The sequence below is a fragment of the Lingula anatina genome, chromosome 3 (genome assembly GCF_051362555.1).
Source record: "Lingula anatina isolate TDL-2025a chromosome 3, LinAna3.0, whole genome shotgun sequence".
NCBI lineage: Eukaryota > Metazoa > Brachiopoda > Lingulata > Lingulida > Lingulidae > Lingula > Lingula anatina.
Genome location: NC_141769.1, coordinates 22,233,369 through 22,246,818, shown reverse-complemented (window position 1 = coordinate 22,246,818; position 13,450 = coordinate 22,233,369). Strand labels below are relative to the sequence as shown.

General features: G+C 36.7%; 1 protein-coding gene across 1 annotated transcript; it reads right to left on the bottom strand.

Annotated features, from left to right (window-relative positions):
- Positions 1 to 10,443: 10,443 nt before the first annotated feature.
- Positions 10,444 to 12,850, bottom strand: LOC106162014 (uncharacterized). The gene is made up of 3 exons (XM_087008735.1): positions 12,381 to 12,850; positions 11,396 to 11,830; positions 10,444 to 11,014 (listed from the first exon to the last, which is right to left on the bottom strand). Exons 1-3 carry the CDS (start codon positions 12,848 to 12,850, stop codon positions 10,444 to 10,446), a joined length of 1,476 nt encoding a protein of 491 aa, XP_086864861.1.
- Positions 12,851 to 13,450: the final 600 nt, after the last annotated feature.

Here is a 13,450-nt window from a genome sequence, read left to right as displayed (position 1 = left end):
CAAACTACTATGATTACTTGAACATGTTTCTTAATAAATATGATAAATTTTATTACAATAGTTTTTTGATATGTGAAGCTGCAAAAGAGCTGAGGCTGCAGTATTTGGTCTTAGGTTCAGTCTCAACATGATTGTGACGATGTCCACAAATTTCATCATATTGTGCTAGTGGAGACATTGATGAAAGATAGTACTTAGTCTGGTTGGAACAAGGGGTTCACGTACGCCCCCTGACAAGCAATGTGAAGATAAATTTTCTTAATCCATGATGTTTAATTTTTTTTTTTTTTTTTTGGTTTTTCCCAGAACAAATCAATGTTCCATGGTGGTTTATTTTAATGTTATGTCACACACTGTGCCTTAAAATTGGCGCATGTAAAAATTGGGGTAGCAGAAGGAAATTGTTCAAATTTGGCATTTTGAGAAGATGCAGTTACTAAAGAGCTAGTTAAAGGGATAATAACTCTTCGTTTTGGCCCAAAAATGAATTTTCCTGGAGTAAACAACAATTTTCCCAAACTAACCAATGGTTAATGAATCCATTTTTACATTCAAAGTTTTTTTTTTTTTTTTTTTTTTTTATTCACGAAAATTAATACAGGACATTTACAACACAGTAAGAGACAAATACACCTTCCACACACCATTCACACAATGCAAATAAAGGTCTTACAAATGTTGATTAAAATACATGTAGAACTTTTTTTAATAAAAGAATCTTAGTAGGCCTAGGCTACGATAAATGTTCTTTTCTATTCACATCAATATTTTTTCTATACTGTCCCATTTTTTTCTTAGATTATCTGCCTTTTGAGGACCCAGTAGGTATAAAGATTGAAAATCTATTTTCTTTTGCTTTTCCAAATGCTTTTTGCAGGCATTCCAAAGAGGTGTAATTTTATTCTGTCTACAAAGAGTGAAATATTTCTTTATATAGAGAAGTAGTAGATTAATACCTAAGAGAGGGCTGTTGTCCAGGATTCCAAATATAAACAGGCACGGTTGTTGTTGCAATTCAACAGAGTACTGTGTGCGTAGGTTCTGAATGAGACAAGTCCAAATAGCTTGAACATATGTACAGTCCCAGAAAATATGCAATAAAGTTTCTTTTGGGTCATTACAGAAAGTGCATCGCTCATGTTCTAACATATTATATTTAAAAAGCATCGAATTCTTAAAATAAATTCTATGTAAAATTCTAAATTGCAATGTGAGAAGTTTATGATCATTTGTTTCTTGAAAGGGCAATGCATGAACTAGCTTCCACTTTTCACTTGGAAAATTAATGTTCAGCTTTTCCCCTCCACTTATCATGGATGTTAAAAGGCATTGCTTCCTTATCTGAAATAAATTTCGGGTAAAAAAGTTTCGTTAATTTGTTTTTCGATTTTAATAATACGAGATTTTTATTTGTTATTGCTGCAAGGTTCTTTTGATACCCTCTTATAATAGTTTTCCAGGCAGAAGGTAAAGCGCTGATGACGCCTTGATAGTCAAGGAAATTACAATCTATATTATATTCATCACAAAAAACGTCTAGACTTTTTACTGAACCAGTATTATCAATCAGGTCATTAACGTAAAGCACACCTTTTCTAAACCATGGTTTATAGAAGATTATCTTTTTATTGATCTTAATATGATCATTTCCCCATAAAGGTTGTGCTAGGATATCATCCGGAGAAGTAGCAGAGAATTCTTGAACAGAAGCCCAGATTACCAAAATCTCTTTCCAGAAAGTATTTAGTATATTAATATTACGTATAGACTGTAGGCCCTTCAATGGAAGTAGCAATAGTCAATTCCCCCGATTTCCGCAATCTCATCCATCAAAAGAGTTTTCCACGAAGAACAATTATGTGGATTTACCAATTTCTTTAGCCATATCAATTTAAGAGCTTTACAGAAGGATTTCACCTCGGGGACCTTTAATCCACCGTTTTCATAAGAATTAATCATAACATTTCTCTTAACTTTATCTATTTTACTGTTCCAGATAAAGCGATAAAAAACTCGCTCCAATTCTTTAAAGAAATGATCAGCAGGCATAGGAAGTACAGTTAATATTTGGATGATGGTAGGGAGTGCCAAGGATTTTAAAATAGTTACTTTACCTAGGAGTGAAATATGACGGAACGACCAATCATTTAACAACGATTTGATGGAATGTAATTTTTCTCTAAAATTCTCTTCATAAATGTCATCCTTTGCTAGGTTATACCAAATACCCAGTAGTTTAAATTTCCCACTATGATTCCAAAATATACTTTTAGAGGTTTGATACTCCTCACCACAGCAGCGCTTTGCTCCAATCCAAACAGCCTGGCTTTTTTCAAAATTTATTTTCAATCCTGAACATTGAGAGAACAATTCTAGCATATCCAGAGCTGCATTCAATGACTCTCTATCATCTGCTAGATGGAGCGTGGAGTCATCTGCGTATTGTGTAATGACATATTCTGAGTTATTCAGTAAGATCCCTTTTATGTTTGGATCAAATTTGACCGCCGCGCTGAGCAATTCTATGCAGATAATAAATATGTAAGGGGACAGAGGGTCACCCTGTCTAACACCCCGAGTGACATTAAAGAATTCTGTTAGATGTCCATTATTTTCCACTGCAGTGGAAACATTAGAGTAAAGGGTTTTGAACCAGTTTTGAATATCTTCACTAAAATTAAAAAATTTAAGACACTGCAAAATATATGCCCACTCTACAGAATCAAAAGCTTTTTCAAAATCTAGCATTAATAAAATTCCTGAAATGTCATCTTTTTCTGTTTTATGGATGATATCTTGAATAGTTCTGGAACATTCGCCTATATAGCGACCTTTAACAAATCCAGCCTGTGTAAAAGAGATGATATCGTCAATGTGTAATTGGATTCTGGCTGCTATGCAAGCAGAAGCAAGTTTGTAATCGACATTCAGCAAAGTAATTGGATGCCAATTCTTAAGGAATACTTTCTCCTTCCCCTCCTTTGGTATACACTTGATTATACCTTGACGTTGAGATGTAGACATTGACTGTACTTCAAAGGATTTATTCAGTGACCTAAGCAGGGGCTCTTTGAGATCAGTCCAAAAGAATTTATGCGCAGTAAGATCTGCACAGGTGTCGATTCCGGTAAGTAAAATCGAATCGCGCTTAGAAATCTACCTCGCTTGCAGGATTTTGAAAATTCGCATTAAAGAAATCCTCTTGCGTTCACACTACTGCATTTATTCGAATTGTGACCCAATTTGCAACTTATCAGGATAACTGAGCGTAGTGCGAATGGGGTATTAGTTTTTTTTCTGTCAGAAGACGTTAAAAATGGAGGATGGATGCAAAGATAATTTGGAAGACTGTCAGAAAAAAAAATCTTGATCACACCTGTATTATGGACATTCATTTGCTTGTACATGTAGCAGTATTACAGGATTTTGATGGCGGTTTCAACTGTATAATATGGATAAAATGTCAGACAGCAGTCTAAGTTGCCATAGATGGATTTAATTAGTTTATTTCAATTTAAAATTCTATGCCCTATCTCTTTGTGATAGCAGCAACCTCTGTATCGCCACGTGGAAATATGTCAGCTTTGCCGTCAAATTCATCTTAGTGATTACTTTCAAATTACACGACAATTAAAGTCATAAAGAGAAGGGGGGGCATCGCTTTGGATTGGTATGCCATTGATATTGGGCATGGAGATATCACCATTTTATAATTATACAAAATGCTGGTGGCAGCCAGCGATCATCGCCCGGGAAATTTCAGTGACATTCTGTCCAAAGCAGCACATACCAGGGTTATGGTATTTGGTGTTGAGGTATTTGGTGGGCTGAAGGTCGGACAGGCCACCCGACAGTTTGGCTGCTTGGTGTGAGTCAAAGTAGACAAAATGGCATCGACCGAAATGACCTTTAATAGATTTGGTAGTATTAAGCATATCTTTGCACCATTTTTTAAACATTTCTGTGAAGTGTTCATAATGCTTTGATATTCTGAGAGTAAAAATTTAGACACACTGTTTGTTTGATATTTGTTTTATTGATTGCTATACCAACAAAATGCATGAAATAACATTAATAAATAGATTTGGTAATATGCAGCATATCTAATTATGACTTTTTTTTACCTTTCTACATTTTGAGAGCATGGATAAAGACATATTGTTAGTTTGATACGTGCTTCTGTGGTGAATTTGTGTTTCCAGCTGTGTACTGACAGCATTGCTTTACATAAGCAGTATTTATTTTGGACTGTTTTTTTTAAATATTATTTTCGCCCTCTGGCACTGATTTCGGGGTCCCCAGAGGATGTCATCCATAAAAATAAAAAAGTGTGACCTTACTAAAAATGTGCAAATTAAATAAGGCATAATTTGGGTCTAAACCACGTGACTTGTGTCCTTATTTTCAAAGTCCAATATAAGTCTTGTTCGTTTGTTAAAACAGCTGCATAACAATCTGAACAACATAGCCCAATGCACACTTAATATATATTTGTTTTTTTTAAAAAATTTAACATTTACATGTTTTCATCATACAAAGATTCATAAACTGAGAAAGGTGTGTAAATGGTGTGTGCTGACATCAAACTTGGATCTCACTGAACGTGTCTCATGTCACGGTTATTTATCACCATATTTTAAAGATGTTGACAAACTTATCACCCAAAAGTACTGCAGAAGTAATAAGTTTTCTGTATGTATACTCGATAAATCGTGTCACTCTCACAATTTTCCGAAAACTTGCAAATTTGCTAGAATCATACGACTTCATTTTCAAGATGGCAGAAACGACCACATCCACTGTATTCTTCATCAGTGTACTTTTTATATATTTACAGCCTTTAAAGCTACTGTTGTACCTACTTGCAGTCCCTCATTTCGTTAGTTAACTATCCTACCATATTATGTAAACATATCGGACGAAAATCACTTTTTAAAAGAAAATTTTGAACAGTACCCCCCTGCTCACAGATAAAAAAGACTGAGACCAACTTCAAACTAACGTTTTAACAGCTTTCTGCATGGTAAAAAAGGGAACTTATTTTACTCATGAGCTGATCATCCTCTTCATTTGTCTAATGCAGCAGTACAGATAACAGTACACTGACTGTACACATATTCCTGAAAAAGATGTACACATACGTGCACACGAAAAATCCGTGACTGTGCCCATCTCATATGTTATGGCCAGGTATTCTGTGATTGGCTTTTGCTCGTTTCTGTTAAATTACGTGGCCTTAACACACTTAGAGTTCTTTTGTTATCAGCTCTCTATTGATAAGGACCAATGATATTGCTTGAAATTGTCACCCCCTCCCCCCCCCCCCCCCCCCACCACCACCACCCGTTTCCATTCCCTCTGATATAATTCCCTGGTTGGAACAAGGGGTCCATGTACAACCCCTTGATAAGCAATGTAAACAAATTTTCTTAATCCATCATATTAAATTTTTTGTAGGTTTTCCCAGAACATATCAATGTTCCATGGTGGTTTATTTTAATGTTATGTCACACACTGTGCCTAAAATTGGAGCATGTAAAAATTGGGGTAGCAGAAGGAAATTGTTCAAAATTTGGCATTTTGAGAAGATGCAACAATAATTATGTAGCTCAAGGGTTACTCTACACATATGTCTAATGGAATTCATTAAACCTTGAGTCATGTCTTAGTACAATGAGGTAAAAGGTCAAATGAGATCTAATTTGAGGCATTATCAAGAAAATAAAGTTATGAAATGCATTTATTTAAATAAATTGAACCTCCTTATAGCATATATTGTTCGGGTATGTTTAATACATTTTGCCTGCATTTTAATAGTTAATGAGATTTGGAAATTAATTTTATAGAAGGTGACACCATGGCTAATTCAATAACTAAAGAGGAGGTTAAGTTCAAATAACAGAAAATGGGATGGGGAAAGGAAATCGCTTAAAAAAGGGAGTCTAAGTAAGACATAAGTAGGGTTTATATATATATATATATATATATATATATATATATCATTTTGTGGCTGAAGGGTCGCTCTACATATATAAGTTATTAAATAAATGCTATTTAAGATTGAATTACACTGAAATAGATAAGGGTGAAGTACCAAATTAGTTCAAATTTGGGGCAATTTCGGGGAATTGTACTAATACATATGTATAAATGATTGGTAAATGACTTTTTGCCTGAAGTGGTATGCACGAACAAAGTGTGCGAACTGAATTCACAAGCGAGTTGCTAAAAATGTTTTAAAATAGCAAAGTGAAGGCAAAATAATTCACCGTTTTATTAAAAATATTTTCAAACTACTATGATTACTTGGAAATGTTTATGTGTGAAATTTGATAAATTTTGTTACAATTGATCATGAAAAAATGAAGATGCAAAAGTACTAAGGCTGCAGTATTTGGTCTTAGGGTCAGTCTCAACATGATTGTGACGATGTCCACAAATTTCATCATATTGTGCTAGTGGAGACAGTGATGAATGATGGTACTTAGTCTGGTTGGAACAAGGGGTTCACGTACAAAACCTTGATAAGCAATGTAAACAAATTTTTTTAATCCATCATGTTAAATTTTTTGTAGGTGTTCCCAGAACAAATCAATGTCCCATGGTGGTTTATTTTAATCTTATGTCACAAAATTGGAACATTTAAAATGAGGATAGGGGAAGGAAGTTGTTAATGATATGAAATTCAAAGGAGATGCTACTATTATGTATACACCATTGTGTTGCTAAATTGTCACTCTACATATATTTTTGTAACGTAAGTTATTTTAACTTGAATCATGTCTTAGTAGAATGGGGTCAAATATCCCAGAAGATCAAATTAGATGCATTATCAAGAAAAGAAACTAATAAAATGCATATATCAAAATAATTGGAACCTAAAGTATGCTGTTACAGTATGAGAATGGTACATTTTGTCTGCATTTTAAGGATTTAATGTTATATGTGAATTAATTGGATAGTAGGTGAGACCAAGACTAATGCAATTACTAAGGCGTTGAATTCAAATGACAAAAAAAGGGGGAAAGGAAATTGAGTAATGTAGGAAATCTAAGTAAGATATAAGTACAATTTATATATATTTATACATGTATCATTCTGTGGCTGAAGGGTTACTCTACATGTAGCCGTATGAGTGTATTCTTTGAGAAGGGGGGTGAATGTAGCCGTATGAATGTATTTTCTTCACTCGTGTTCGTCTTTTGTTTTGTTATACATGCTACATATAAGCGGGGTGAGCACAAGCGCAACACGTGAACAATGCACACAAAGAACTAAGACAGTCTAGTTAGAATGTTAGATTCTGTAAGCCTTTTTACTCACGTATATATTGTCCTGGGATATAAGGTTGGTGCCTCAATTATCTAGACTGCTTCTCCGGTGCGAATTCCATAACATAGCGAATGGATTGTCCCATGTCGATCCAACATTTCATTTCTGAATCCATGAAAAAGTTATTAAATCAAAAAGTCTCATACATGTACAAAGGCTACCAATACTCCTGGATGATATTCGCTTCCACCAGATTCAAATAGTCTCTTCAAACAACGTATACTCATTTCCACCAGACACGGACATGTACAGCACACCGATCGCACAGTTTGTGTGTTGTTTTTCCAGACATTGTATAGTTAGGTCCTTGATGTTGTCTGAACGTCATATCCTCAACTGTATTACATGATTTACTGATCAGCGACCACTATATAAAATAGCGGCAGTAGGCTTAGATGGCGTAGGATGAGTGTGTAAAATGTGTAAAAAAACACTGATATTATCCTCACAAATGATGAGTGGCTAGATCATGGCCAGCGTGGCTTGATTTCATGGTGTTCTGCATGAAAACATCACTCATTCGGGTGTAATGGCCTCACACATATCAGTTATAGTGGTAGCATCCAAATAAGAGTAGACCTAACGTTTCTTGCGTTATGAACTAACAACTTCAATCGATACGCTCTGGCTCACGCTCTCTTAGGATGTGGATACACAAGGTTGAACATTAGTGAATTGGTTAGAATACCCTGCTCGCAACTAAGTCTATTTCTCTTTGTTCTTATTTATTCCATACCATCTGTAAATATATAAAGAGCGATGAGCAAAGAACAATGTGCGATCATCATAATAATGTTATTAATAGCTATAATCTTAATATATAATAAGTATAATAATAATAATGATAATATTCATAAAAGAATTAAACTATTGACCACGTACCTGTAAATATATAAAGAGCGATGAGCAAAGAACAATGACAGAAAAAGGGCGGCGACGATATTTATAAGCGACGAAAGGCGGGAAAGATGACCAATGGGAATGAGAGAGTAATATGACACCCACGTGACAAAACAAAAGACGAACACAAGTGAAGAAAATACGTTCATACGGCTACATTCACCCCCCTTCTCAAAGAATACACTCATACGGCTACATACATATATAAGTTATGAATGCTATTTTAGAGTGTATCACATCGAGGTAAATTTGGGTGAAGTAACAAATGAGTTCAAATTTGGGGCATTTTCAGGAAAGTAAACTAATAAATTTATTTATTAAGATAAGTTAAACCTAGAATAGGGTAATTAACCTTAAGGCATATTGTTGTTGAAATAGAAATAAAAACAAAGAATGTTCCAAAGTTTTTGTAAACGCGCTTCTGTTTTATTTCTCTCTCTTTAAAGCCTGACTTGCGGCTTGCATGGTTGTACATGTAGCTTGAAGCGATTCTTGCGAAGCGAAGCGAAGCGGTCAGAACTGTAAGAAAACAATAAAACAAAATTACTTAAAAGGCAAACTAAATGATTGAACTAAATTAACAAGTTTAAATAAATAGAGTTTACAAATACCAGTAAAACAACTAAAAACTCACACTACTTTGGAACTCGTGGAAAGCGTGGAAGCATGGATTGATTTGTATCTCATAATAATCTACATGTATAACTGAAAGCAATCGCAACTAAAGCAATGCGTGCAATAACATAAACAACAAAAGAGCAACAAACGCAATCGTTCACATACCCGCCCCCCTGACGGAGTCTTACATCTCAACTAACCCGACAACAGGCTATGTTGCACAAATTAAGAAATTACGAGTATGCTCTATAACAATGACTTGTAACTACTTTCTTAGTAACACCTTAACTGGAATACTGTAACTATATGAATAATTCAAGGTTTCAAAGTTCATTGACATCTTAAAAATAACAGTACATTACATGTAAAGGTGTCATTTACACTTGTAAACTTCTTACTGAAGTAATCTGATCCGATTTAACTGCAACATGGCAACAGCACAAAACAATACATAAGCATTCACCTAACTTCCCTGCTAGGTATGCAACAAGTGTGACTTCAGTAATAAACAATAAGTACTAGTCTTTGATAACTGTCCATAGTTCTTATTTAAACTGTAGCAAGTCTGAAATAAACAATAATCAACAGCAGAGAATTAAGCATTTCAACAGACTTTCATGTGCATGTCACAGACTCTATGTCATAAACTTCACTGCATGATCTTAGAGTCTCCTGTAAGTGGATGGCACAGTTATTCCAATGCATAAAATTTAAGCATCGGGTAAACAAGCATTAACTACTTGAATACAGAACATAACAAGCTGAATGTATCTAGCATCAAAGTAAATGGTGCAGGGATCATGCGGACTCTGATAATTGCAGAAGTATGCATGTTTACTGTAATAACAGTGTCAGAATCACTTTAAACAATATGAAGCAAAAATGAAAATGCAACTTTCACTAAATCCAGCTTTTCTCCACACCTACCGGGTAAGCTGAGAGGTTACTAGCACATCAAGCTCAGGATTTAGAATTTTCCTAAGCTGAGAGGTTACAAGCACTTCAAGCTTAGGATTTAGAATTTTCCTCTAAAATACAAATTTTTGCTACTGGGCTCCTTAGTTCATGTTTGGGTGTTGTCACATCTACTGCTCGAATCCTTTCATCCTTTCCTAATTCCCAATAACCTCTGGGTACATTATCCTCCATAATAAGCACAAGATCTCCTACTGACACAGCTCCACTCTCTGTCTTCCATTGTTTACGCATGGTTAACTTTGGTAAATATTCTCTAATCCAGCGCTGGCAAACATGATCAGCCACAACTTGACATTGTCTCCACCTGCGTCTACTGTTGATTTCTTTGTCGTCGCAGTCAGCTGGTGGAAAAGTGTAATTTGCTCGGCCTATCAAAAAATGATTTGGTGTCAAGGCTGTGTAATCTGAAGGATCTGGGCTGTTGTGTGTCAGTGGCCGGCTGTTATGAGCAGTACGAAGAACAGAATCTCTCACCAATGTGTTTTTCAGAACAATCTTCAGAGCTTTCTTCATGGATTGCACCAGTCTCCCCCATGCCCCTCCAAAATGGGCCGCCGGGGGGTTAAAATGCCAATTGATTCCCAGGGGGCTTAATTTTGTCCTGCTGCAGATCCTTTATAAACACTGTGATAACTCAATCTCAGCTCCTACAAAATTTGTTCCATTGTCACTGTACATGTCAGCGGGTTGACCTCGTCTCCCTATGAAATTTCTTAGACACAGTATAAAATCATCTGTTTCCAAGGAATCTGCTAGTTCTAAGTGTACAGCACGGGAACTCAAACATGTGAATAAACAGCCCCATCTTTTTACTGTGCACCTTCTTTCCTTCACCAGCATTGGACCCCAGTAATCCACACCACAGCATGCAAAGGGACCATGACTGACATTCAGACGGCACTGAGGCAAATCTGCCATGATTGGCACTTTGGGCAATATTCTTTGTCTCTGACAGGTCAAACAGTTACGTATTGTACGTTTCACCACGCAGCGAGCTCTAAGGGGCCAATACTTTTGTCTCAATTCTGCTATCATGTGCTCCTGCCCACCATGGTGTAGGCGGCAATGAACTTCTGTGGCAATAAGGCTTGTAATCGCATGCTCTGCAGGTAAAATCAACTGAAATTTGGCATCATCTGGTACGCTGGCATGAGATATCCTTCCTCCAACTCTCAAACAGTCAATACTGTGATCATAGAATGATGTTAAAGCCAAAAGTTTGCTGCTCTTGTCAATTGGCTGATTGGCTTTCAAACATGCAACCTCGGTTGGAAAAAAAGTATACTGAGCTATATACCCAATATAGAAGTGAATCTGCATATTCCGCAGCAGTTAAACTGCTCTGTCTCGAGGCTTTCTGAGAGAATCTCGGAATGGCAGACGTAAAACTTCTCACCGCTCTTTGGATCCATGAAGTCTTTGTACATAAGTGATGCAGTGAGGAATAAGTTGATGGATCAACAACACTGGAATAGTCATAATCAGTAGATGATGGGCTGATCTTTGTCATGGTGTTGTGAATAGTAAGGCAAGTTTTCTTAAGCTCGGGTCTTCTTCTTCAATTTACATTGGCTGAATTAAAGATGGCCAGTCACCTTCTGAATTATGTAGAAAAGTTGCTCCTTTATAACACAACTGATCTGACACCAGAGCTGAGGCTTTCATCCCTCTTGAACATCTATCAGCAGGGTTGTTTTCTGAAGATACGTGATGCCAATCTTCTTTGGATGTGACGTCCATAATTTCAGCTATGCGATTGGCAACAAAAGGCTTAAATCTTTTTGTCTCATTACGCAGGTACTTCAATACAACTTCTGAGTCTGTCCAATAGACCTGGCACGTGACATTTAGCTTGAGCTCTTTTTCAAGTGTCTGGGACAAACGCGAAGCTAGAACTACTCCTTGTAGCTCCAACCTGGGAATGGGGAGGGATTTCAATGGAGCTACACGAGTCTTGGAAGCTAGGAATGGACACTGGATTTTTCCATTGTCATCTTGGTATCTTAAGTATGACACGGTGTAAAATACCACTTTGGGTATTTTATAATTGATATAAATAATTAATTAAAATAATATTCACATCCTTAGATAAGCTTAGAAGGGGACAGTCGATAGACATTCGGGGATGATCGTGACCAGGGCACATGGCACGAGATAAAATTTAGAAATGCCTTTGAAGGCTAGGGCGGATAATGATGATCCAGGAAACACGGTGACTGAGTTGGGGCAAAGCCTGAGACAAAAGGACTGCGCTCAGTCAAGTGTTATTTCTTCCTAGTTATTAAAATTCCTGAATGATCTATAAAGGCTGTCCTGTTTTAAGGTGAATTCATATCGTATTTTGGCTCTGGCGATATCATAATACATTTTGGACTGACAGTTACTATGTAGAAGAAACCTCTGTATATTTTCCAAAAGCCAATATTAAATTTCCACTTGCGTCAAATGAGAATCTTGTTCGTTTTATTGGATCAGCTGGGCGCACAACACTAAGGCCCAAGAACCAGCACGTTATCCAACGTGACATTATTTTAACGTAAAGTCTGACTGACGGAGTCTGGGACATAACAACTGCACCAAATGCACTCTCTGAAGCGTCGCAAAACATGTGAATCTGCACATCACTGGACTTGGATGTAAATTCTGGATGGTGTCTGGGTAACTGTAATTCCTGAAGATTCTGAGTTTGTGACAGCCAAACTTTCCACTGATCCATTATATCTGGTGGTAATTCATCATCCCACTCAAGTTTCTTGACCCATATCTTTTGCATAAGTATCTTCACCTGAACAATAAAGGGTGAAATGTAGCCGCAGGGGTCAAATATAGAAGCCATAGAGCTTAGCATTCCCCTTTTGGTCAATACTGGCTTAAGCTTGCAATGAAAAGTTATGGCATCAGCATCAAGGTTCCACTGGATACCCAAGGTTTTCTGGGAAATCATTGTTCCTCTATCTAAATCAAAGCTCGGCATATTGTGTGTGCTGTCTACAGCAGTGAGAACTTCTTGCCTGTTGGACATTCATTAATGCAGAATAAATCCTCCCCTCAGTAGTAACTCCTTTAAATCTTGGGCTAAACAAATGGCTTCAGGTATTGAATCTCTGGATGTCAATAAATCGTCCATGTAGAAATTTTCATGCACTGTCTTCACCACATCTTCACTGTATAAATGTGCATGATCTTGGGCTGTTCTTCTGAGAGCGTAATTAGCACACGCTGGTGAATCTTTGGCTCCAAATATGTGTGATGTCATCTGGTATACCTCAAACGAGTCAGGGTTGTTATCTTCGCTCTATAGGAATCTCAGCGAGTCTGCATCCGAGGAAGGTATATGAACTTGCATGAACATCTGCTCTATATCGGCTACCATGGCTATCTCATATAACCTAAATCTCTGTATGACACCAAAGAGACTGTTCAGTAGGTCTGGGCCTGTCATCAGGGCTTTATTGAGAGACACGCCTTTATAGGTTGCAGCTGCATCGTATACCAGTCTAAGCTTACCTTTCTGCGTATTGGTAACAGCATGGTGGGGTAAATACCATGTTCTCTGGCTGCACAAACCTGCTTCTTCGGGGGTAAGCTTGCGTGCATATCCTCTGCTTATGTTGTCTCTAAT